The sequence below is a fragment of the Fulmarus glacialis genome, unplaced genomic scaffold, assembly GCF_000690835.1.
Source record: "Fulmarus glacialis isolate BGI_N327 unplaced genomic scaffold, ASM69083v1 scaffold11891, whole genome shotgun sequence".
In the NCBI taxonomy this organism is placed as follows: Eukaryota; Metazoa; Chordata; class Aves; order Procellariiformes; family Procellariidae; genus Fulmarus; species Fulmarus glacialis.
This window is the reverse complement of record NW_009192181.1, coordinates 44,201-70,300: the sequence shown is the minus strand read 5'-3', so window position 1 is coordinate 70,300 and position 26,100 is coordinate 44,201. Positions and strand designations below refer to the sequence as shown.

Below are 26,100 nucleotides of genomic sequence, written 5' to 3'. Positions count from 1 at the left end.
TGTTAGCCCCTGCCCCAGCCTCGTCTCAGCAGCATGGCCACGCACCTGCTTTCCAGCTAGGCTGACTTTAGCCACCATTGCAAATGTAATGGATCCCTTCTTTGAAAATGGCTAAGCCTCAAAAAACACCCCAGCAGGTCCAAGGCAGTTACCTCTCCCCGCAACCCTACCTATCACGTTTATATCAAACAGTTTCTCATAGGGAGTCAGAGATTACACCAGCCCTCCTGTTCTTACATGTTATTAAACTAACCCTCTTCTGACAAAGCCTTTGTGTGGACAACCTGAAAAAAAAAATGCTGGCTTTAGATTTGTGAGGCCCTTGTACACGGATGGCAAGACTGGCCTGGACTGTCGGCACCGATGCACGGGCCGATCGTGCACCCGAGCACAGGTTTGTGCACCGAAGTGCAGCCATCGTCAGCCGCTTCATCAAATCACAACGGTGTTCTGATGCGGTGCAGCTGCATGGAGGTTCCACGCATGAAGCTGCTCACAAGTGTTTCACAGCTTATTTAAGAATGGAAAGGTAGAAATGTAAACACAGACTGATGCCGGTCTAGCGCCTTTCTCCAAAAGCCTCCCCCCTGCTCAGTGGTTGGCTTTGCTTTGCACGTGGAATTTCTAACCTAAGGAAGAGAGGTCCTGCCATGTGGCACTTGGACTTCAAACCTCAGACCCACTTCTTCTGCTAAACACACTTGTCCTAAGTATCACTTTGGTGCTGTTTGTATTTTTTTTTCCTGAACAGGAACCAGTGTACATTTATCTGGAAGGAAGGAAACTGCAGCTGACCCGTATTCTGAAGCCGGAGCTCATCCTCACAGTTTGACGAGGCTGCTGAAAGGATGTGGCAAAACATCAGCTTTCTCTTTAAAAAAAAGAGCTAAGCAACTTACAAGTTCACATGTGCAACTCTGAACTTGCAGTGTGTTTTGCACATCTCCTGCAAGCTTGTTTTTAAGTAAGCGGAAAGCTTAGGCAGTATTTTTGAAACAGAAGGTACATGTCTCCAAGTACCTAAAAATGCTGGCCCTGCCAACGCTAGACTCACTTTCGCTTTCACATGCCCATGTTTGAATATCTACCCCTGCCCGTACTTCATTCCCAAACGCAGATATTACTTGGAATGGTCAGAGTGGAGAAGAGTGTCCAAATGTTTCAAACCCTGTACATATAGTCAGTCAAAACAGTTTTGGGAGCAGTAGCGCTTATTGAAAATCCCCCACAGTGATGCTGTGAGTCAGTGCTCTGCTCAAAGCCATTTGCATTTTTTCTTTTCATCAAATAAGGCTTTTACTTGCTGGAGCTGTTTCTGGACTTCTTCAAACCCCCGTTCTCGCTCGAGTTTGCTGACAATCTGTTAACAATTAGCAAAAAAGAGAATAATTTTTTTAGCGCTTATTTTACTTGCTGTTTTTTAAAGCCTGCTTTTCTGCATTCCAACAACTACTGGCAGAAAAATCCATCTGAATGCCTGGCTATATGTAAACATTCTTTTCTGACTTTAACACTTTATTTTGGTAGTTTTCCTTTCAAGTCATTATGATTACAGGATTTGCAACACTTCCACAAAAGAATGACAGAGCCAAGCAAAAAACCCCAAACAAATCCAACACATGTTCATCTCTTGAAGCGTGAGGCAAGGCCAGTGCTCCAGTTTTACCCTAGAGCAGATTTGCAAATGATGTTTTATTTCTTTTCCTCTGCCCTATAAACTGAGGGCAATAAACAGCCTCTCTTCCTCTAACTGGCCCACTTGGCACCCGCCCAGGTGATAGGAATGAGCACTACTGCTGTCTGAAAACTCTTTGCTGGCAACTCTACAAAGCGACTGAAGTCTCAGCAAACAATGAATGAGGTTTAGCTGCTCCCAGTCAAAAGTCAGAGGGGGAAGAGCAGAGGGAGGGTTTCCTTCTAAGGATGGGGTGAGTTTAGCCAGTACTAGCTTCAAAAAAGCAAAAGTGGGCACTAAGATTAGAAAGCATTCTGAAGTCTCCTGTGTCAACAAGTTTAGTGAGCTGAATATAGTGCCATTCTAAGTATCATCCCAAGCTTCTTTTAAGAGGCAAAGATTTGATGCCGAACCCAGATAATTTGAGATGTTAGAGATCAGAAGTGGTAAGCTAGCTAACAGGTGACTGAGAGCTGGATGATTACAGCAAGTGCTGATGCTGTGCCGCTGGGGATGAAAGAGCGAAAGGTCTGGTTGCTGGGAGACCCAGACAACCTGCTGGAAGTGGTAACGAGGCCTTCAGGCAACACACCCCAGCTGGCTCTTATCTGCGCCCTGCAAAGGCACACGCAGCCTCTGTTAAGGATGCCAAGCAAAATGGAGTGGAGAATCCTATCATGCAAAGCGGAGGGCAGGGATTTTCTTACAAAGCAGCTTAGAGGTAGCCCGTGACTAAGTGCTTTCAGTTGCGAAAAGATTTCTTTTATTAGCAATAGCAGGGACTGGAAGCTATAGCTTCACTGGAAGCTATAGCTTCGTTTCTTTAAGAGCGTAAGAGGGCTATGATGGGAAAGGAGCAGACACCTCTTGCTGTAAGGCTGAGTGTGCTCCGCTGAGGTGTTTGTACTGACTGTTAAATCGAGATCCCTGGTGCTACAGTCTAATTGGATTTCTGAATCTCCAGGGCAATGGAGTGCACACACAGAAGTTGTGACAGGCATTAGCAGATACTCTGCAAACACAGTAAAACAAGAAGCCTAGCCTATGTAGGAACTTTCTCAAAACTGCAGGGAGAATTTTATTGCTACTGTCTCTGTGAAATACAGCGGTGACAGCAAAGGTGCATTTACAAACCTTTGGCCTGTGACCCCTCCGAGAGGTGGGGGCTCCAGCCGCCCCGGGGGCTGCACGGCTCTGACCCACGCAGCTCAGCGGCAGGGGCAGCCTCGGCTGCATCACTGAGGGGCTGTACGTCTCTGGGGTGGCACCCAGTAAGTCACGCACCAGGCCAGCCCTTGGTTACTTTGTCAAGCAACTTTCAAGCCTGAGATAGCAAGTTAACATTAAGGGGTTAAGCAGGAATAGCAGACATGCTTACCTCATCATAATATTTCACTATGTATCTGTAGATTTCAATCAAGGCCACTTTCTCATTAAATTCATTTTCATGTTTCTACAACAGAAAACAGTTCTGGTCAGATAGTTCTTCTTTTTAACAAAAATTAACATGAAAGCAAATGAAGTTTCGCTTCTCAACCACACCTTAGATTCCTGAGTTAGAAATTCTTCAACCTCTGCAGTGGTCAATGGAGGCAGATCCCTGATGGCTTTATAGTACGCTTTCACCTCCTTCTTGTAGAGTGGAATGTCCTTAGCGTAGAGAAGTTTATTTGTTGGTGCTTCCTTAAAAGAAAATATTTGAAGCCTTGTCAATTTTCACAGCACAGATTTCCTAAGGTTCCACCTCCACATAGTTAATTGCATCTAATTGTGTCTGTTCTCTGTGTGACTCATTTCTCTTTGCAGTGGTTATATGCAAGGAATCAAGGTTATGAAATAAAGATGAAGAACAGACGCAGGACCTCAGTAATAGTGCATTGTGTTTCACGACAGTTGCCATATAATTACTTCTATTGGCATCAGGAGTGATGAACATTTGTCCCTCAGACATATTTTTCTTCCTTACTTCCTCCTCACTGCTCCCCAGACCTGAAAGATTGTGAAAGCTGAACCAAAGGGCTCGAGGCTGATGCCCTATTTACAAACAGGATACAGCAGTGCTGTGAAGTTCCCCTAGGGTAACATGCCAGAGAGCCTTCCTGGCAGAGGTTCCCCTAAAAGTCTTTGGTCCCTACTACTCCTTTTGCTCAGGGGTTCGAGAGCCAAAGGGATTTATTTTTTTCCCCAGGGATTCAACAACCCAGGTCAGCACTGACCTACCAGGCAGCTTTAGGCTCATCCGAGGAAATGAATGCTGATGTTTGTGGTAGGAGCCGAAGCCCCACCTGGAAACCATGTTTTCAGAACGTAAAAGTAGGGGCTGGTAGTTTCCTGTCACTGCTGTAGTTTAAATTCTGGGGAGTAAATGACACAACCATGTGGTGGTATCTTATCACTGCTGTTTCCACTGCGTGATGAAATGATGTAAATGTTTGTTTTCTAAGTGGCTAAAGAATGTTTTAAGATAAAAGGCTAAAAATCATGAAAGTAAATACATTTTAGTACTAAAAGGCCACAAGATGTTTACTGCATTGCAAACCTTTATCAGGTTTCAGCATCCCTTTTCAAATGGCTAATGGGAGCTGTTGTATCAACAGTACTTCACAATGGATGTTAGGCATAGAAACCTAACAGACCATGCTCATTTGCAGTTTTTCCATCAAGCGAGTGATGTGATTAATTTTAATTTGTGACACTTCACTCCTAAAATAAGGTAAATAAGCACTTTATTTGTTATTTACCTTTAACAGATGAGCAGGCGGTTCAGATCACATAGGAAATTAGTCCATTTTTATATAAATTTTTTAATGCTAAAAAATCTCTAGCCTGTTTTTCTTGGTAGTAGGAGCCTGAACAAATGCTTCCTGCTTTGGTCCAAAGAAAGGGAAAATATCCTCGGGAAAAATGAGTATTTCTGATCCCCAGAGTTCTGGACACCGTACTAAAGAGCTTTTGAATGTAAGATTTCTGGACTTGTTACTCCAGCAAATAATTTTGCATATGAAAAGGGAGCAGCTAATACATGTGAAAGGAACTGTTTCAAACTTCAGAGCTCTTTCAAATATTCTTACAGCTCCCAGTAGCTTACTATGTGTACTTTCTGCACATTGGTGTGTGGCAGACAAAATCTGGACTACTTATCAAATAATGTTAATACTTTTAAGACCTTTGTTTAAAAATTCTTTAAACTTCATTAAAATCTTACAATTTCCGTCCTCTTCCACATATTCTATAAACACACTGTGCAGAAACTAACTGCAGAAAAGACAAGCAGCAGTTAACTATAAATATGGCTTTCTAGTAGCTGTATCTGTTTACTCAGTGAATTCTTCAAAGTCTTGTGAGACAGAGCAACAAGGAATGGAAACCCAGCTTAATTAGGCCACTGACAGTTTTGGCCCTGATGTCAGCAGATCCAGGACTTCATCCCCTAAATCATTATACAGTTGAAAAAGACATTGGTTGACAAGTTAACAAAAGACTGGAAGGGCAGCATTACCTTCCCCAGTGTCTGTTCTGCTAGAGAAAAGGCATCCATGAAAGCTTGTGCTATTACAGATAAACAGCCATCTATATGTGAAGTCTTCTTAATATCAAAGACAAATTGGGGATTCTTCAGTATGTTCACCCAGAAGCGAAGAGGAAGACTAGAGAGAGAAAGAACAAGCATCTTTAACCACTCAGGTCGCACAACTGCTTTAAAATGGTAGTTTAATTGCTCTGCAGTCATGGAAAGAAGCGTATTTCTGGGCTGCTTATTCATGTTAAAAAAGGGATCAGGGAACAAAGGCTACAGAGCAAACACATCAGTCAGTCACCCTTCCATCTTCAAATAATGCTCTCAACCTGCAGATACTTCTTTCTGAGTGTGAAGTCAGTATGCAGACTTAGAGGTCCTGGAAGCTATGGTGGTTTGTATCGGTATCCAATCGATATACTAAAATTACTGGGATCCACAAAGCCAAACCACATCTTCAACCAGACATGCCAAAATCTTATTCTTCTGATCGCAGGTGACCTGTTGCATCTTTGCAACTAGATTTTTAGAGAGTGCATGCACTCCTGCGCGTATCATATGGGCATACCTGTTGGTTTTCCATATATGGACCACATCAGGGTCAGTAATTTTTTTGCTCTCAGCCTGGGCATCCAGAAAGTCGAAGAAGTACTTGATGGCAACAGGTGCTTTATTGTTGGGTAAACTCCAAATGCTCCTGAAGAGCTTTTCAACAACTGAATGAATTGCAACCTGAAAAGTAAGAAAATGAACAGTGCTATTATTACACAAGAAAAGACTAGGATTTCTTGTCTCAGAGAGCTGAGCGTGCCCCAAGGCAAGCACACACAGAAACTACAATACGCTTGCGGCAAACATCTAGGCCATAGGTTATTGGCAAACAAGACAGTCAATAACAAAAATTAAACTGCTGCTTTCAAATGTCACATGTCCTATCATTTTACCGACAGGAGAGTTGTGGTGAACTTTGTGATAAATCGTAGGTGGAAGGAATCACTTGTTCCAACAAAGACAACATCAACTTTTCGGATACTGTTGTCACTGTTGCTAAAGGCATCTGGAACTTATGACTGGAAGTAAGAGGGAGGTGAGCAAAAGGAGTTTAACCAGTTTTCTAGGGCACTGGTCTTCATGGTGCCATCTGCGACACACATTGAACACATGTGCTCATTAACATTGCACAGCCAAGCGACTGTGGCGCTTGATCTAATTCTAGGATGCCTTAGGTGGCACATGAAGACACTAATATTAGAGAGAAGATCTGAAAACTGGGTATTTCTGATCCAGAAATGAAGCTATTTGGCTCACAAAAGCAAGCTGGTTGCTGATGGACTCACTGACATCATCACAGACTATTCATAAGTAGAGGCAAACAAAGCAAAACACTGTTTCGTGCTTTTTTTCTTCGCATCTGTTCTGAAGCTCAGTTCAGCTCAATCATCTCTCAATAAGAAGGATTTAAGTATATCCCAGGGCCTTGATGCACTACTGGCCAGTTTCACGTGGCAAACTCTGCAATTGTGTCTGCGTGCGTGTACGGGTGAGAAAGAGACAGGGAGAAAGACATGGTCCAATGCAATTTCCTTTAGTGCACAGCGTATCATGGGTGGCATTTCAGTGAAGGATATCACAGCGCTGTTGTTCAGAGCACTATCCTACTTTGAAGGAGGAGATGATTAATTTAAAGCCCTTTAAAAGGACTGTTTCTTAAGAGCCTAATATTTTCTTTTGTACTTCAGTCTTCCACCGTAAGATATTACTGGTTTACTCCAGCAATTCCTAAGGGCTTATGTTAGTTTCCACAGCTAATGAGAAATGACCAGTCTTCATTCTCACTTTGGGTAGAGTCCCAAATTACTTCAGATGCTATCAACAATCTAATTAAATAATGACTGACAGATTTTTAAATGCACGGAGGCCATAATCATCATCCCTTCAGGCCTCTTGTATCGCACAGCTCTCAGTGTTGTGCACTGATTAATAGTTTAAGTAATATGCTGTTGCAAAGAGTTTTATAACCCTTTTGCGCAAGTCAGAAGCAAGATGACATTACCAGAGGGAGTGAGCAGGGCTTATTCCTAAGGAATGCGCATTATATAAATTAGGTAATCGTATTATAAATCCTAAGGACCTTGTTTTTAAAATTAATCTGGTTATTTTGGATGCTTAATTTGAGACCCTAAAAGATTATTCCATCTCACGGGCAGTATTTTGTGAAACTCAGGCCTTGGAAGTTATCTCTAAGTTGGGCAAACTCCAGTAGAGAGTGAGGAGATTGTTGACTGAAAGCTGTCTCTCCAGAAGGGATCGTTCTCGCTCTGTGGGACTCAGTGGCAAAACTCACTTTCTATAAGCTCAATAACTACCTTTTTTCTTTAACCTGAGAAAAAAGGTTGTGCTTACTGAGGAGATAGAGAGTGTGAGTAATAGACAATTCTAGAACTCTAGCATTAGAAAATCTGAAATGTGTCCATCTTTGCAAATGGTCACAATCCATAGTTAGCATAATGATTTTTATAGGCTACCTTTTTATTTTATTTATACCTGCATGTGTATTTAACATTTGATACACATGCACAAGTCTACATAATTTCTGCTTTAATTTCTATTTCTGTTGTGCCAAACTAGCCAAGTCTAACATCAGCCCTCCCCCCAAATAAGGCCTTTACAGTTTACCTTGGTTGACAGAAGCTTTGTCAGATACATTTCTTTCACTTTGAATTTTTGCTTTCCTTTGTGACCTGCTCCTTTTACATCTTTGTTTGCTTCAGAGTCTGGTAAAATCTGTCGTGAAGAGATTAGAGAGATTACACAGATACAAATACAACTCAGTATTACATCTACCATTTAACAGCGTAATGACTGAACTCACCAAATGACAGTGTTCATCCGAGTAGTCCACATCTAAACAACAGAAAGCAGAGAGCAAACAGGCATTAATGAAACACACAGCTATAAGCTTGTGAATTCTGCTGTGCTCTGGGCTGTGCAGCAGGGTGCACGCCAGTGTGCTGAGCAAGCAGGCTCGGCATCACGCTTTCCTGCCTGCAGTGTGGGGGAAGCCTCTGAGAAATGCACAGGTCCTGGCTCACCTCCCCAGTGCCAACCTGTAGCTCGGACCATTAAGCTAGGGCATCATCATCTGCTGCTGGGGTAAGCGGGCAGCAAATCGCAGCTCCTCTGACAGGAGGACAACAGACAGCAGATGAGATGATTGCATTAGTCTCTAAGAGTACTCAGTGCAGGAGGGCTGAGGTCAGGTTTGAAAGCAATGGTTGAGAACAGGCAACCCTGTTCTTGCTGAGGGAGAGAGCAATGCCAACCCAGTGATTTGCACCTCAGGGACACATCTCTCTTAACTTTAGATGTCCCCTTTGATGGTGGGGTGAATCACACACTAGGAGTGTCTGTTTCTGCCCAGGGGCTACAGAAAGTCCACCTCCCCTGAGCCACCAGCTGGGGTGGAGCAACCTGCATCACAGGGGTAGATGAGATGAACTGACCCCTTGTAAGTACCCTTTAACTCCCGACCTGCTGTTGAGACTGCCGAGCCAAAGCTTTCAGAAACACAGTCAAGAGAACAAGGAAAGTTCCAAAACTGCGTTTTTTTGTTATGCCTGTCTCTGGACAGTGCACCACTATGTCTGTGATGCACAATGCCAGGCACCAGAGCAGGGCATGTTCCCTGCGCTGGTCTCACCAGTCAGCACTTTGTGTCACCCGGGCCGGGCTCCCCTGCCCTGCTTTCCTGCCTATGAGTCTGTATCTTTAAGCTGTATCTTTATTTGCTGAGGACTGTAAGTCCTTCTGTCCTTCTTTCCTTTGCCTTCTTCCCTCCTCCTAGGCCCACTGTGCCTGCCAGAGGCCCAGAGCCAGGGTAACATGGCTCTTCATTTTGCTCAGCTATATCAAAGTGCCAATTTTTCTGACCTCCTATGGACCAAGATACAACCTGTCATAGCTCAGGTCTCTGCACTCCCAGCCCATCCTCCACAAAAGATTAAATAGGTTGCAGTTCCTTTGTTACCTGATCGGGTATTTGCTTTCTTTTTAAAGACTTTTATGGTTGCTCCATTGGAAATCTGAAAGCAAAAGCAAACATATCATCTGAAACAGAAGTGTCTAGAATTCACGACACCCTCAGTTTCATTTCCTCTGTCCTTAAGTCCGTGCAGCGCAGGAGCGTGCCAGCCCGCTTTGTTCTCACCACGCTGTGCACGGCTCTCAGCAGGCAGCCAGGGCTGGGCTTTCAGGCAGGGGCAGCAGTTGCAGTTTGTTAGCCTTACCTGGCAAGGTGGGAAGGCAGCTCTTCCAACAAACCGGCCTTTAAGACCTTTCCCTTTCTTTGATTTTTCTGATTCATCCCCTGTTTGGACATTTTCATGTACTGCTTTGTGCTGCTTCTTGCACCCATCTTTCTACAGATTGCCCAGGTTGAATTCTCTGGCTCCAATGCAACAGGATCTTACGGGAAGGTGAGGCAGGGAGGGGAACACATGGATGATTTCTCTTCTGGTCCCCTTTCTTCCAGCTCAGTCCATTCCCCCCATGCCCTATGGAGGGGCCATGTTGAGGGGCCATGTTGAGGGGCCATGCTCCCAAGAACTATTTTCAAACTGAGCAAAATATTTATGCCCCGTGGACCATAAGGTCAAGATCCACATCTAGCTACCTTGGGATTTCTAGGGAAAATCTCCCCCCCTCCTTCCCTGAATTCATAGTGCTGCCAGGATAGTAACTATTATCTTTAAAAGAAACTGGAAAGTCATGCTTTTATTGTCAAAGAGTAACTCAAAACCAGCTCCTACTGAGAACTACACCACTGCTCTACTGTCAAATGCTGGGTCTTGCCAAGTGCTAGTGTACTTCCCTCTATAATTACAAAAACAACTGGCCAGTTCTAGGAAGGGATCTCTGCCAAAATAATTTAAGTGTTTTTTAAACCTTGGCAGCCAGCCTGGTGTGAGAAACCAGTTTAAACATTAAGATACTCTATCAAAAGCTGTGTCTTGTGCCAAAGAAAAAGGCACTTACACTTGCTCCTGAAAAGTAAATGCAATCTCTTTTATAAGTATGATTTTTTGCAGGGTTTCCATTTATCATACAGTGTTACAGAGCTCTTTCAGATAACACAGAGCACTTTAAAACCACACTACAAGTGGGAATATGCTCTAAGGCTAGCTTGTGAGGTGACACAAACACCCAGAGAGTCCTCCTACTTGGCCCTGAAGATAGGTAAACAGGAACAGGGCTACCCAGAGCGGCGTGGGCAATACGCTGCCTCCACTTCCTCTCCAAGAAGCAGGAGAGCAGCTCAGTGCTGAAATGTGTTGGCTCCTGTCCTGAGGGAGACGGGCAGAGCTCGGAGGGAGAACCGTGCTTCCCTCCAAGAACCAGAGGCGCTGCTGCAGTGCAGCCATGATCTAAGCCCCCAGTTCAGGTTTTATTTCTGGGACAAATGATGCTTTTAGCATTTGGTGGAATATGCCTTCCCTTCTTTATCATTACTGCAGCAGCCATACTTGCTGTTTCTTTCAGTGTGATCCAACAAAAAAAAAACATAAGCCCTTCTTTTTGTGTCCTACTGCCTAAATCACTTTTCAGTCACTGCTCCCACGGGCACCTCAAAACATCTTTACTTTGTCAGGTGTGCTACTGAGGGGGACAAACAGGGAGAGGGGAGATCTGTTCAGATCCATACAACATGGAGTACAGCTATTTTGCAAAACAGAAGATGTAGTAGTGTGGCTCTATGCCTCTTCCTTCTTCTCCAGGCCTCCTGTCCTCCCTATAATCCAGTTTTTGTCAGTGAGCTCCCTGGATCACACACTCAGATTCGCTCTCTGGGGCTGTGCCTGCTCCTGGAATGTGCGGTGCTGCTACAGGTTGAGAAATTGGAGATCTGTGACTGGACAGCAGATCTGAAAGTGGTTCTCTAGCTCTCTTCTTGCATGGGAAATAGAACATCATGATAATCAGCAACTTTCTTGTCAAGGCTTGTGGTTATTCTCATGCAAACGATAGTGCAGACCTCATAAATAATCACATCCATAACCCTACTAGGAGCAAAAAATTAGAGCAAACGGAGCACCCAAGTCGGAGACACATGAAAGTCTAATAAGAGTGCAGTGGATTTTTTTCCTTTCAGAAACACCACACAAAAATGCAAACATCCCCTACTTGCACATTTTAAAAATCAGTGCAGAAACTAAGTCAAGAGTGACTGGTGATTTTGGGACCTTTACAACACAACCCTCATGCTCCAGTACCTTAAAAAGATTTGACGGTACTTCCCAGTTTCAAAGATCTGGTTACTTTCTACCATTTAAGGCTGGCAAACAAAAAGAAAAATTCAGGCTTGCCACAAAACTCTAGGCATTGTTGAAATGTAAGTTAGAATTCCTCAGGCAACATTACTACCCTCGCATGGTGTATGCAGTGTTCCTTTTTCTTGCTAACTAGACACCTTTACATTCCTTTTTCCATTAAAATGCATACAAGAAAATAAACTAGATATGGTAATGGCTGATACTTGCCACTAAGCCACTGCCTAAAATGCCACTAAGCTTCTGCTTAAAACGTACATTATTTTGTCAGTTTCAGAAAAAGTGAACTAAAATATCTAACAGAGATACCCAGCACAATTTCCATAAGGCAGCTGCTAAGCTATAATTAGTGTAGTTACAGCTTTGCAAAAACAACTGAACCTCCAACCTAACTTGCATTTGCCTGCAGAAACCTCAGGCAAAAACAAGGGCTGGGACAAAGATACCCAGGGATGACAGTGACCAACTGGAGCAGACTCATGTGCCATGAGGTATGGCACCCATGAGCCACGGCATGCCATGAGCTCAGGAAGGACAAAAAGCTGCCAGGTAAAATCAGGAAGCACTTGCAACAGCTGCCTGCAGTAAAGAGGGCGGGTACTATCACATTAGACAGAAGTTCAAATATCTAATCAGATTCAAATCTACATTGACCTTTGCTGCACAGACTCTGACTGCAACACTACAATGTCCTAATTTGTACAAAATCTTTACAAGCGGAGTGGAGGAAGTCCCACGTTAATCTATAGGCAAGATTCAAGAGAGGCACAGGAAAAGCTGTATTTAAGACACTGGACGGTGACTCAGGACATCTGGGTTCACTGCTACCTCCCCAGGAGGTAAGGAGAGCAACAAACGCCTACAGAAATCTGTAAAGTGACTCCAAATGAGCTTGCTTCAGATCTGTGCAGCCTTGTGCTGCGCCCAAGCTACAAATAGTCCTGCTAGGAGCCCTTGTTCCTCTCTGTGGATGGCACTGTATTTGCTCATGCAGACAGCAACGTGTTCAGGGCTGGCTCAGGTTTCTCAGCACCAGACTGCGTTGCACAGCACAGACCTACGCTCATCAGCAAAACTTCTAAATAAATAAAGATTTTTTATCATGTTAAGAGCCAGACTTTCAAATTTAAGAAGGTATGAAGAAAGCTCACTAACGCACTCAGCATACTAACCTCATTTCCAATATCTATCTGTAAGCATCAAAATGTGAGCTACCATACCACCTGAGGCCAATCATCTGTTGCGCATTTTACCCCAGCCCCTCACCCTCTATTTCGACTGGTGTCAGTGAAAATTCCTTAGCCAGGCAATGCTGCTTGCTATGCTTTTGCAATGTGCTACACCCAGAAGGGCTCTGCCACCAGTTGCAGCCTTATGTGTTGTTGCAATGATGGACAGATTATTGCAGCATTGAAAATGACTGGTTTACAGGTGCAATTGGAAGCGGAGGGGAAAACTTACAGTACAAGTGGCGACAGTAGATGGAAGCAGAAATAGAGAGAAAAAGGGAAGGAGACTGACATAGGGAGAAGAGCAAGCAGACTCATCGGTCCTTTTTATTCTGATTCTCAATGAGCTTTCACAAGTATCACTACCGCCTGTTCAGATAATCAAAATATGAGGTGAGAAGAGGTAAACAATTGCTCATGGTGCAACCAAAACTCAGCAGCAGAGACTAGAAAAGACTCAAGGCAATGTTCATAGCTGGAAATCAGATGCTGTTTTAACTGAAATGTTCAACAGAAGTAACAGTTTACCTGGTATGCTTGAACCAAGCAACCCTGCAACAAGCAAACCTCTGAAAAGTAACAGAAAACATATGACTTATTGGCAAGAAAGTTGTGTGTCACACTTCTTTCCTTCTGTTTGATGATGCTCAGCTATCTCTTCAAGATTTTGATCAATCAAGATATTTCTGTGCAGACAGCATTGGGGAGTTGGGGAGAAACTGCTTCTCGATTCATTGGTATGGCTTCCTTGCTTACCTCATAATGACCGATGGTATTTAGCTTCCTTATCCCATCCTCCATCACCTCTGAGGAACCATCAATATCTAACAATTCTCTTTGCTGCTCCTCAGACACAAGTTCTGCAGTATGACAGCAACAGAAAACAATTACATCCCAATGGCATTCTCACTGTACAGGTGTTTGTAAAGAAAAACAACACCTAATTTATTTTTGGGCCAGTGGCTCCCAACTGAGCTGTTTCTCTCTGTCCTTGTACTAGGTCACATGAGTGTGGTTTTGCACTCCCACACTACACCTTCCTTTTCCGTGGTGACATCCTGGGTGGCTTCCATTACTGCAGGCTACTGATGTCTCACTTTGTGCTGGTCAAGGCAGAGTTTTTGGAGATGCTTTCACCTAATCTAGCTATTCTGTTGCACAAGTGTGCCCTCGTGTTATGGCCACGTTGGGACTAGAAGAAATGTTTCACAAGCCACTTCTAAGAGATCACTAAAATGAGCTGGACAAGACTGACATAGTATTGTGAAGGGTGATCAGGCACTGGTGGTGGATATAAACATCAGCTATGAAAACCCAACAAGCAAAGGTGGCTCGAATCATCTGCTGGAATGGCCTTATTTACATCTGTAGATATTGTACGTATCTTTGTGAGTCACATGCAAACTATTATATAAACCTAATCTGACTGTAAATAAACTATATTTGTGAGTTCTCCTGATCAAGGGAAATGTAGGCCTGTTGGAAGGAAGGGTGGTAGGAAGGATAGTAGGTAGGGACTTAATTACTTGGTAATCATGATGCGTCATCTTACCCGCTGACAAAATTTATCAACCAGCTGTACTTAGGTGGAGGGCCACCTTACTTAACCCAGAAAAGGAACATTTAAATTATATGTGTTCAATAAATAACATCTGTTTGTTAACTGCATGCTGAAGTCCTTGCAGAAGCGAAGCAGATGTAGTTCCCATGTTCCAACTAGTAGCATAAATGATCTAGTATTTCCCTAGAAATTCCTTACAAAAGCTATGTTCTGCCTAAATGCTAAAAAAAATCAAAGCCAAAGGTAGGAATTCCTAACAAGAAAACTCCACCGACAGAGCAGTGAACTCCTTGAAAATATAACACAGTGACACTCTCTTACCAAGACCAATTTCATCCAGCTGAAGACCATAGAGAAAGCCATTCTTATTAAGGAAAGCCTGAAGGCTCTTCTCCTTGGCTTGGCCTATGGTGTCGCAGTCCAGAACATTAACTTGGATAGTTTGACAGGCATCTCCACTCTCATTTTCTGGGATTTTTTCAAAGATAATGTTCACTGTCTGGGGAAAGAAACACATGTTATTCTGACTTACAGCGAACACCTGGCATGGGAAACCTACAAACTCCTGACAGCAAAACTGAGAGATTTTCGGCATATTTATTATTGAAGCTATTTCAAATAAAGATTATTTGAAGCAATTACCCAATGAAGCATTCAGAATTCCTCGTGTCCAAAGAATCAAAGATATATAACTATATATTTCCAAAAGTGTATTTTGTATTCTGCTTTTGTGCAAATCTATTTCAGTGAATTACCAAAAAAAGACAGGAGACCCAGAAAAATTACAATGCATGTTCTAGAAAAAGCAGATCTTTTATTTGAAACGAATGCCTTAAAAACAAAACTGTAAGCGACTAGAGATCTGATAAGGTTGCTAAGTAAGTCGTCATGGTAAGTATGATTATTTTCAGTGGATAGGAAGCAGTGTTAAAAAGTGTATTTAAGCCAGCAGATTATGCTGAGTAACTTGTATCACACAAAAAAATACACCTTCCCTGGAGATGTCAGTGTCTATCTGCGTACAGCCATGTCTCTAGAGGCAGAAGAGACAGGGCTACCACAGAAGCAGTGGAAAGGAAAAGCATGCTGCAGCAGACAAACCCCAAAGTGGTCCAGATCTGCACAGAAAAGTGTGATTTATTCTATTAGTTATTACTCCAGGTCAAACACCCACACAACCTGTCCAGTTACAACACCCCTGCCCTTTAGCTCATGGCTACTCTTAGTTGGGACACAACTCATCTGCTGGGCTGCACACAAGGTGAGTATGCACTAGAGGGACGTGCCAATAAGACTGGGTGACCATCTCCAGGGAATGTTTTTAGTCAGGTCGTATTGCTGATCAGGTCAGGCAGATCAACTGCTTCCAAAAGGCAGGGAAAAGGGATGAGCACAGGATTGCTAATGCCAAGTGATAACAGCACTCATTTCCAGTGCCGTAGGCTGCTCCTTGCAGAGACATCACTGTTCAGCTACATGGATACAGACATTCTGCTGCAGGTGTCTTGGGACAGAATTAAAACAAGTGTTTTAGGTGCCAGCACTTGACTGCAGGTGGCATGGGAAAATATGTAAGCATATGTACTTGAACCATTCTGGCTGTTGGACATTTCTGTTATAATACATATCTTTTGACTGACATGTGAGCACTGCAGGTGTGACTCAGAGAAGGAGTGATCGTTAAAAGAGGAAGCAACTAAAGAATTTTTTTTTCCCTGCTGTCATGTGAAGGAAAGAACTTCTGTCCAGGTTGCTGCAGGGACAACTTTTCTCTCTTCTTAGAAAAATGGGTAGTTATTAATAGCTGTAGAATGCTATTTTCTGCTTTCCTACAAGCAAGAGTGGAAATTACAACTGGTGGTGAAAAGAAGTAGTCCAATGAAACATAAATTAACTTTACTGTTTCTACAGAAGCAAATGGTGTATTAAAAACGGGGTTGCAAAACTATGAAGAAGACTAGGATGTAACTGAAGTAACTAAGAATAACTTAATCAGGAAACCAAGATGTTTAATTGTGAGGAAAATGAGTCCATGGAAAGGACAGACGGAATGGAAGAGGAGGAGATACGGGAACGGTGCCTGCAGAAGGAGAAGCAGACTGGATGCCATGCCTTAGGTTGGGATTTCATGCGGAAAATTAGTAAAAAATGTATTGGCACAGGAACGAGGGAGTCATGCTTGGTTAGGCCCACAGACCAACTGAACAGACAGCAGTCCTGTCCTTGACTTTGATTGCCCTGAGGTCATGGTCTTTTAGGATAAAAATGTGGACAGGGACTAACTGTTATTTTGTCTTTGGAAAACTCATTTTAATAAAAGTCTTTGTCTCTTCTAGTCTCTGAACTGATCTTTCTGGAGTAGCTACTCACACTTTAACTGATGTTGATTTGTCTTTACATCCTTGGAAGCATTCCTTCCTTTAGCTGATCCTCTCCTCCTAACATTATTCCTACACTGCAATATTCATGTTCTGCTTCTCCTTCATTTCCTCTTCCTTTCAGACTGTCAACAGAAACTGTCTTTTTCTCTGCGGCATTTCCTTTTCAGCACATGCTCTCACACAGACTGCACATAAATGTGCAGTCTCTTCAGTTATTAGCATGCGAGAGTTCTCCCATCCCCACTCAACTCACTGCAGGATGACAGGACTGTAAAAAGAGAGTAGTAGTCCTTTATGTAGCTGGAATACAAGTCATTTATGGGCTTCTTGATTGAAAGTATCTGCAATGTGAGGATAATAACAACACTTTACGACTCAAAGAAGTGGTCAGATGTGAAGAAATATTTAAACGCATAGAAGTCTCTAAACCAAGAGAGCCAGACAGTTTTGCTAGTATGATTTCCTGCAGAAGTTAATCTTAAGTGATGAAGCAATTGATGGGGAGCTAGGAAAGCCAATTATTACGATGTCTTCCCTCCATAGCTGAAGTTTTCATAAATCAGATTCAACATGTCTGATAGCACAATCCCTGGCTTTAGAAACCATTAATGAGAAGCTGACAGTCACAATCACTGCATTTAGACACTAAGTGTAGAACTGGAAAAAGAATCAGAAATGACTGTAAAATTATGAAAGCCCTTATATGATCAGCTCTGAAAGTCAGAAAACATTTAAGAGAAATCACAGGAGGACACATGGAAGTCACAAGGAAATATCATGAGACCCTTTTCTAAGCTCTCTCACTTTGCAAAGGAAACTTTTGAAAGATTCAGGAGGAAATTACAGGACATGTGGTTCAACCTAGTAATATCTAGAGTTGAGACTTCATGCACTAGAAATTAGTGATTAGCAACACAAAGTCACAGTGCTCTTCAGCAAAGGCTCAACACAGGTTGCAAGAATTCTTGAAGGCTACTTAAGGAGAACAAGGCCAGCATCTGCAACTACTTGTATAGGAACTAGCTTGGAACCTAGCTAAAAGACAGGAACAGATTTTAAAAACATTTTTTCACTCATGCAGTGACAGAAATAGTGACATTTGAAGACAATGTTTACAGATGGTTTTTCAGATTTGTAGTTTTCTTGAAAATTAATTTCAAACATTGAATTATTTAGTAAAGCTATTAATAACCATAGCAGATAATAAATGAGGTGTGGCTTAATAAAGAAATGTGATAATACCGTATTTTCTTAGAAGTAAAGAAAAATCATCTCGTCTCTTATATTCAAGGGCTCTTATTCATTACCCTGTTCTCTATTCAGCTATGCATCTGAACAAAGTGTATTTCCATTTATAGACAGACTGAAAAAACAAGAAAAACTTTTGAATGGTAAAAGTTAGAGCATTTATGTAAAGGAGACAGCACCATGATGTACAGCACAACGAAATTGCCTTAAACCTACTCCCCTGCCTCCCAGACTATGAAATATAATAAACAGGAAAAATCGGATTGATTGTATGATCCTTCTGCCGCAGCCAGAACAGTTACCCATGAAGGGGTTATAGAACAGCTAACAAATTGGCACAGAAAATGCTACGGGAGTTAAATTTAGGCTAGATGGGCACTACACGAAGCAAGGGTTGTACTCTCGATGCTACAGTATGGTACTCAATCTGTGTCTAATTCAGAAGACTCTCCTGTAGCCAACATCTGCACTTCTCACTTCCTAGCAAGGGCTGTTGTGTCCTTTTCTGCTGACAAAAATCCCCATATGTCACATGCTTTTAATAGCTTCCTTATCTCTCACAAAGTGTGCCTAATAATACCACAACCATGGTGTCTTATTAGGAAATTGGGCTCCCTGTCTCTGCTTTACTCCCTTACAGCCCTCCCACTTCTTTTAACACCCTTCTTTTAACTGGTAAAGCAGTTGAACACTTTAAACAACCTTCCACCATGTGGCCTTGCTTTGCTTTCAATAAAAGGCTGTTGGCTGAACAGGTGAATGAGATAATTTCCTCCCATCTAAAAATGCAAACTCATTTCAGCAAACAACTCAACAGCCCAAATACCTTTTGTAAAATAAGCAGTGACTATTCAAAAGAATGCCGGAGCACCAAGTCTACCACATGAAGAAGTCTCCCCTGGTTTTCCACGCGAAAAATTCCACAGAGAACTTCTCCCATGCCAGGCTGGCATTGTGTAGCTTTTCTATTCAAAATGAAACACTTCAGTGAAATGCTAACACTCAGCTGTGCATCGCTCTTCTTCATCAGTCATTGAGCAAATTATCCACCGAGGGGTGCAGCTGCTTGTCTGCCTGTGAGAAAGCAGGCTTGCTTCTTCAGCCTGTGAAAAGGCTCCACGACACATCCAAGTCTCTTTCAAGGCAGTTTTATTTCTCAATACTCAAATATAAGCACAGCGTGAAACCACACAGCTCCTCAGCTCATACTGGACCAGTGCTTTCAGAAGTATGTTTCCTTCAATTCCTCTGCTTGAGTATTTACTTCAGCAGCCCATCTCTGTTCAATATCTAACCCTTTCCAGCAGAGAGGGGTAACAGTAGGGGGTTGGCTGGTCCCAAGGTCCATGGCCTTATTGAAAAAGGCATGGAGCCCAGCCAAGGGACAGCTCTAATACAATTCAAAACCAACATGTTTCTTAGTTCTCTTTTTTTCCTATTACAAATGACCTGAATTTTAGAAAATCTCTCCCATCCTTCCTTCTTTCTCTATGTTTCTTCCTTCTGCCCCAAGAGTTTATCTGCACAGTGGTGTGTTTAGGAGAAGACCTGTGGAACTCCCCCTGATATTTAGGAGCCTGTCTGTATCCTGCTTTTATTAGTTTGGAACTGCAGTCCCAGTCCTGAAAGGAGAGATTCGCATGCAGAGTGCCTACACCCTTGTTTGTGCCCTGCCACTGATTTGAGAGTTTAACTCCCTACCAGATGCATCCCTGCATCTTCAAGTGTCTACACTTAAAAATCTGGACACCGAGTGTCTGCAGATGTGCTTCAGTATCTTTCTATCACCCTCTTTTTGGCTGTGTTTTTATACTTTGCTCTGGACAGGTAGGTTTTAATGTACTGCTATTGTGAGGCTGTGGAAAGGGGCAAAATAAAATACCAACAGAATACTGCAAGACTCAGAATATAACTGCAGTGAGCAAATGTGCAAATGCATTTGAAAACTCAGCTCAGAATTTATTCCATTTAGAAAACAAAACCTGCAATCCTTTAGGCAGAAATTTTCTTCCAAAGAAAGGAGAAAATACTTGGTTCCCTGTCTGTATGCTCACAGGTCCTGCATGTCATTGCACTGCATGTGAAGCAGCGTTAGTGAGAGAAGAAAAGCTGACTCCTTCCACTTTCGCATCCTGTTAAATGCTATTCTTGAAGAGAAAATGTGCACAGCTTGCCTGCTTCCCCAGCCCAGAAAGCCTCGCTGTACCACCTAAATCTCTTTCACAGCACAGTTTTAGTTTCCAGCGTAAATCTTAGACAAAACACCAAACAAAACTGTTTCCCTGTCCAGCCAGAACTAGAGTCCTTGGGCTCCATCTCTCCAATTTTACTGCAGGATCCTCTCTCCTTTTCTGATGGTTTTAAATGGAACATTCAGCCCCTTCTCAACTAAGTCCAATAAACTGCTGGACCTTAGCGGGGAAAGCTGACTTATTAAGCCTATAACAGTATCATTATCTCCTACTTAAAAGCAGGAATACAAAGTACAAAGGCAGCAAACAACGTTCGAGAAAGGCTATCTGCTCTCTCACTTCCTTGCCTGTTCACAGACAGCCTTCCCCACTGATACGGAGTCCTTCAGACCACTTCCCCTCTCTCCCCTTCACTGCAGGCTGCCCACAAGACCCTATCAGCGACTGCATGCATAGAAGTAGCACTAGGAAAAGTATTTAAGGCAGTTTCAGAGTCAGCTATCCCCACAAGGTGCTCTCAATTTGAATTTGTGCTATAAATAAGAAAAGTCAATCAATTCCACAGGACCAGATGTTCCTGCGCAGTCTAGTAGTAACAGGCATATTGAGCTTGCTTGAAAATTGTTGCTCTGCGTAACTACTGGGTTTTGTATCCTATGGCTATATATAGCAATATATTTAAACTTATCCTGGATCCCAAATGCATGCCAGAATGCAGCGCACAAACAAGGAAACCAAAGATGCGGTATTACGCGTTTAATTTTTAGTCACAAACTTCCTTTCCAAATGCACACTGTGGTAATTTAGCTTGAAGCACCTTCAGATGAAGCTTCCAACAACAGCTTTTTAAATAGCTGTAAGAAGACTTGACTATAAATTTGTCAGTCCAAGAGCTTTCAGCAGAAAATGACAGTTCAGAAATGTTTCACAGAAAGGTTGTCATTTCAGTAAGCTTCCTACGTGACCCCGTGAGTTAAGTCCAATGGACTGCTGACCAGCCAAAATTTCCAGGGTCATGTAGTCTACTCCAGTATGTGGCATCTTAGGACCTTCAGGTTCTTGCTGCAAAACTGGAAGATGGGCAGACCTGGAAGCTCCAGCCCTACCTGAGCTCAGGATATGGGCTCTGAAGCGGACTGAATTCTCCTTCAAAGCCACCAGCACTTGCAGTGTCCCTGCCATGGCAGTTGCTGCCCTGGCAGTTTCTGCTCCCAAGCTCTGAAGCCCGCTATTCGGCCGCACTTTTCATACTCCTAAGTATGCCTGGTAACTCCGACAGGAAGCCAGGAGTTCAGAAACAAGGAAGCTATGGAAAAGACTGGAAAAGCAGATTTTTAAGTTCTCACACTCAAAATCACTTGGAAATTCTGGAAAAAAAGTGCTCTGGTTACCCTGAAAACCTTTTTCAGACCTCCTACTCAAAAAGTCACAATTTTTACATGCTCCAAAGTGCAATAATCCTTGCTGTCCCTTCTCCCCTCAGTGTCAGAATGACAATCAGTAAGGGAATTCCAGCTTTCAAAGAATTCTGGGTGTAACTGTAAAATAGGAAGCACTTTGTAGTTGCTTTGAGAAAGGCAAGAAACCTATGGTAAAGTTCAGAAACTTAGCTAGGCTTCCCAGATACCTTGTTTTTAACCAGGCAACTAATTAGAATCCACCACGCTGTGGCCTTACTAATTTGGAGCTAATTTGGAGCTAATAACATGGAAATCCACAGAAAATTATTGCTGCCTGAAGATCAGCCACAAGTAAACACAATAGAAAAATAAAACCTCTGCGTTCCATTCTCTCCTTCATTAGAAAAGTGTAATTTAGTTTAAATTCTAAGCATATGTTTATGTTTTTGTAGTACACTTTAAAAGAAGAAGGAATTTTAATACCCTGAGACTTCATTAAGCCTAACCTTTGGAGATTAAGGAGCAAGGAGTGAGTGCTATTTGTGAAATGTATATTGGTGAAATACCAGCTAGTTTAACTGTACTGCATTTTGAAACTTTGTCAGCAATAACAATTTTATTATCTGGGTACTTAACCACCACCTTAGTGTCTAAGAGCTTTAATTCAGCTTCCTAGAAAAAGAGGAAACATTGTAGTTGTCCATGTTTGGAGGGAACACAAACTGGCAAACATACCACTGTTTTGAATTCAGACACTTGCCACAGCAGCCAGTCTTCATTAAGTGTGTACAGGGCTTTGCAAGTTATCGCGTCAACAGGTCCTTTGTTTATCCTCTGATTGAGGGTTGTCACTAGCAAATAGAAAGGTTCACCAATTGTCTCCTAGGACATGAAACAAACGCATGGAACATGTTTATTTTTGTAAGCATTAAATGGGCATGAATAACTAGAAAAAATCAAGTGTAACAAATTATTTCCTTTTAACTAACGTGTTATCTTGCAATTAGAAAAGAAAATCCCTCTGAGCAGATTTATCTGCTTATTTGTTTAACCTCCATCCTTTGCTTTTCAGTGTGAAAGTCTCATGCAAATAGCAAGGGACAGCTGGAGTGTGTGGCAAGATAGCTCACAGCCCCTTGCTGTGCACAAGCACACTACAGACAAGCTGCTCCTACTCCACCTGGCAGATGCTTCCTAGTTCCACCAAAGAGCGGGTGGGGGGTGAGACGCGCATGTGTTCACACACATACTTCAGCTATTTCTTCCTTTTTCAGTCTTGTAAGAAAACAAGCTAACAACTAGTTTCCTTTTGAATTGGCGTCTCCCCTTGTCCCTGAAAAAAAGCCTTGGGAGCAAGGTGGTGGGACACACTGGTGTATCAGTGAAAAAGGGAATGAAACTGGGGCTTCCCTCTCCTGCCTGAACCCCAGGCTTCAGGAAAGCACCTGAGAAAGGAAGGATGGATCTTTGTTTCCATGTGACACGATTCCTGCAGCCTGGCTAAGGCATCTCACTAGCACAACTCTGTAAAGATGACTGGTGTATCGAGAACAGATCTCTGACAGTTCCTTGGCTCTCTCCTGGAGTTTCAGGAAACTGGTGCGAGCTGCTGAGCCTCAAACAATTCTGCTGCTGTATTAATGCAAGGACTGATATGAGTGATACCAACAATGCGATGCCATCACACCGGTAAGAGAGACAGGAAGCATAACCAAGCACTGAAACCAAGAACGAAGTGCTATCAAGTACGCTAAAATAAACAAACAGTAAAATGAAAGAAAATGCTTATTTTGTTGCCACTTGAAGTCATTTAGTTCTTGAAATCTGCAATGCTGTTTGGAGGTTAAAAAGTTTGGAAAGTAGTTTTGTTTTCCAAAAGACAGTATTCCTTAAATCTCCATTATGCGGTAGCTTTCCAATAGCTTGCATAGAAAGGTACAGCTGCATTTTAATAAGCGTGTCAGTCTTTTAGTGTGACCACAATACATCTCATGGAGATGAAATAACATCTGACACGAGAAAAGAATATGCTAGAATTGCAAAATTATGCAAATCTCAGCCAAATAAATTACATGATCATCGCTTACAGACGCGCTCTTTTCCTACGTCCCATTGATGATAGCTAGCCAAGTCACCTAAACTAGAAGAGCGCACATTAATAATGTTGAATGTTAGACTGCATGCTTTAAACTGATCCCTCTAACAATTCCTGTGGAAGAAATCAGTTTAAAAAATTATCTGCATATCTTACATAGTGAAAAGATGTACACGTACCCGGAGAAATCCAGAAAGGCAGACAGACATCCAGTTTGTCAGCAATTTTTCTACCACGGATTCAGTTCGTCTGAGCAGGAGCTTAGGCTGTACATTGCTTGATTGCTCCATCAAGTCCTTTGTCAACACTTCCAAAATATGGGTTAGATAAACTAGCTTAGTTTGTAGTGCAATAGTCAAGAAGGATGCAAACAAGCACCTGTTAAAAAAAAAAAAAAAAAAAAGAACGCTATAATATTTGGAATTTCTCTTCCCAGTCATCTTTAATAAATGAAACACACTTTAGTGCAGTTCATATCCTAAGTTTTCCCTCCTCAGGCACAGAAACTGTCCACTGATCTCTACAAAGATATAAAAAATGCAAGTCCATCTGCTCTTGTGATTATTTTTTAAACACAGAATTTGTGTCTCTAAATTTAATTCTGCAGAACAATACCTGCTTCAGTGACAGAACATTTCTAAACTGTAGAACTGTTGATCTAACTGCAGGAAGTGTTTACAGTTTTGAAGTGAGTTTTCCTGCTCCTTTGCCTCTTTGTTTACATGTAGAAACATTCTGATTTCTCTTTAATGGCTTGTTTTAATGGCAATGTTTTTTCTTCCTCAGTGTGTGCAGATGGAGAAGATGGAAAAATGCTCTGGAGTAATGCAAGTTTGTTTTGCAAGAAGCAGAAATTACATTTGCGTGCTACAATCCATGTTGTTTTTTCTTGCTAATTCTTTGTCTTGAAGATGATAAGCATAATCATACTATACCTGTCTTTCACAGAGAAATTTTTCTGCTTTTCAAGGGTGTGAATGAGAGTAACAAGAAAGTTCTTGTTACAAATTAAAGCATGCAACATGTTGAAGCTTTCATCCTTGCTCGTTTGGTCTCTGCTCTGGAATAGTTAAACAAAAACAAGCAAACTGTAGTTTGGCTATGATGGATTCTTAATGCTCAGAAAAATGGTAAGCAACATATGGGATAACATTCTGGCCTCATTCAAATCAGTGGAATTTTGCATTTATTTCATGGGTCTCAGGATTTTACCGAAGATGCATTTGCATTTGTGTACAACACAGAGTACACACATGCAGAGCATACATTTTCTGTCATATACACAAAGCAATGCCAATAGTTAAGTTTGTGTGTCATTTCCCACGACTAGATTCTGTTTATTTTATTTAAATAAGTCATAATATACTTTGGGTAACAGCATCTTACATATAAAATTTTTTTTATCTATAAATCCACGTAACCCTTCTCATGGGGGAAAGGGAACATACTGAAAATGCAATCTGATGTGTTCAAGGACAACGCTGAGATAAGGGATACAATCACCCTTGAAAAAATATTTATTAATTAAGGCATATCACACTACATCAACTTACCTGTGGCATGTCTTCACTGAAGATGGATGCAAAGCCTCCTGACTAAAATATAAGACAAGTGATATTTATCATTCTTACGTATACCAAAAGTTTCTAACACATGTACGATAAGCACGCCAAGCATGTTCCTGAAATAAAACAATGGAAATGCTGGCTTCTAATGCAGCTACAATATAAAAACTCTACCCAATAACTTCTGCAGAAGTGCTACCAAGGTTCTGAAAAGCGAACTCTCAAAGATGACCTGGTATTGATTTCAGTATTACTGTGCGTGTAACTCTATGCTGCTGAGCTGCACTAGCACAGCATTTAACTAATGCTCCGCAGGAAAAGCTGTTTATTACCCTCATCTGCAAATGTGCTGGTGTGCAAGGGGTGCTGCAGGCTGCATCCTTCTCGGACGGCAATGATAGCCTTTGGTGTATGGGGTTTCTGTAACAGAGTGACACTTGAGTTCATCTGCCTCCATTCATTTCAAGGCACTTTATGAATGTTCGCTAATGAACTCTCCAGGAGGTCCATGCTCTCAGTCTTCAGAGAGGCACAGGTGCCACCACACATCCAGCCCCAGCGAAACCTCTCACAACAAAGGGAAGCCCCCAGTTCTCAAATACCTTGTTGATGCCTCTTGTCTGACTCTTACAGCCTCTAAGGTCCCAACACAGCTGCATGTTCCCAGAGCAGCACCCTTGAGCAACAAATTCACACTAGTGACATTTACTGTCATCTGCTTTATCTGTGATGCTGGCAGCCCCTAGTTTCCTTATAAAATCATAGAATCACAGAACAGTTTGAGTTGGAAGGGACCTTCAAAGATCATCTAGTCCAACCCCCTTCAAAGATCATCTAGTCCAACTCCCTGCAAGGGACATCTTGCAGTAGATCAGCTTGCTCAAAGTCCTGTCCAACACTTCCAAGGATGG

General features: G+C 42.2%; 1 protein-coding gene across 1 annotated transcript in view; it reads right to left on the bottom strand.

Moving 5' to 3' along the window:
• Positions 1–1,197: 1,197 nt before the first annotated feature.
• The window catches only part of PLXNC1 (plexin C1), a 69,056-nt gene continuing 44,153 nt past the window's right edge, over positions 1,198–26,100 (bottom strand). The window contains exons 16-29 of the mRNA XM_009586965.1: positions 25,178–25,219; positions 24,560–24,684; positions 23,804–24,002; positions 22,261–22,411; positions 14,630–14,803; positions 13,504–13,607; positions 9,220–9,274; positions 8,065–8,096; positions 7,869–7,976; positions 5,761–5,924; positions 5,175–5,322; positions 3,218–3,358; positions 3,054–3,128; positions 1,198–1,360 (exon numbers count right to left, since the gene is read on the bottom strand). Of these exons, the coding sequence (XP_009585260.1) occupies positions 1,256–1,360; positions 3,054–3,128; positions 3,218–3,358; positions 5,175–5,322; positions 5,761–5,924; positions 7,869–7,976; positions 8,065–8,096; positions 9,220–9,274; positions 13,504–13,607; positions 14,630–14,803; positions 22,261–22,411; positions 23,804–24,002; positions 24,560–24,684; positions 25,178–25,219 (1,623 nt within the window). The 3' untranslated portion in view covers positions 1,198–1,255. The remainder of the gene's footprint in view (positions 1,361–3,053; positions 3,129–3,217; positions 3,359–5,174; positions 5,323–5,760; positions 5,925–7,868; positions 7,977–8,064; positions 8,097–9,219; positions 9,275–13,503; positions 13,608–14,629; positions 14,804–22,260; positions 22,412–23,803; positions 24,003–24,559; positions 24,685–25,177; positions 25,220–26,100) is intronic.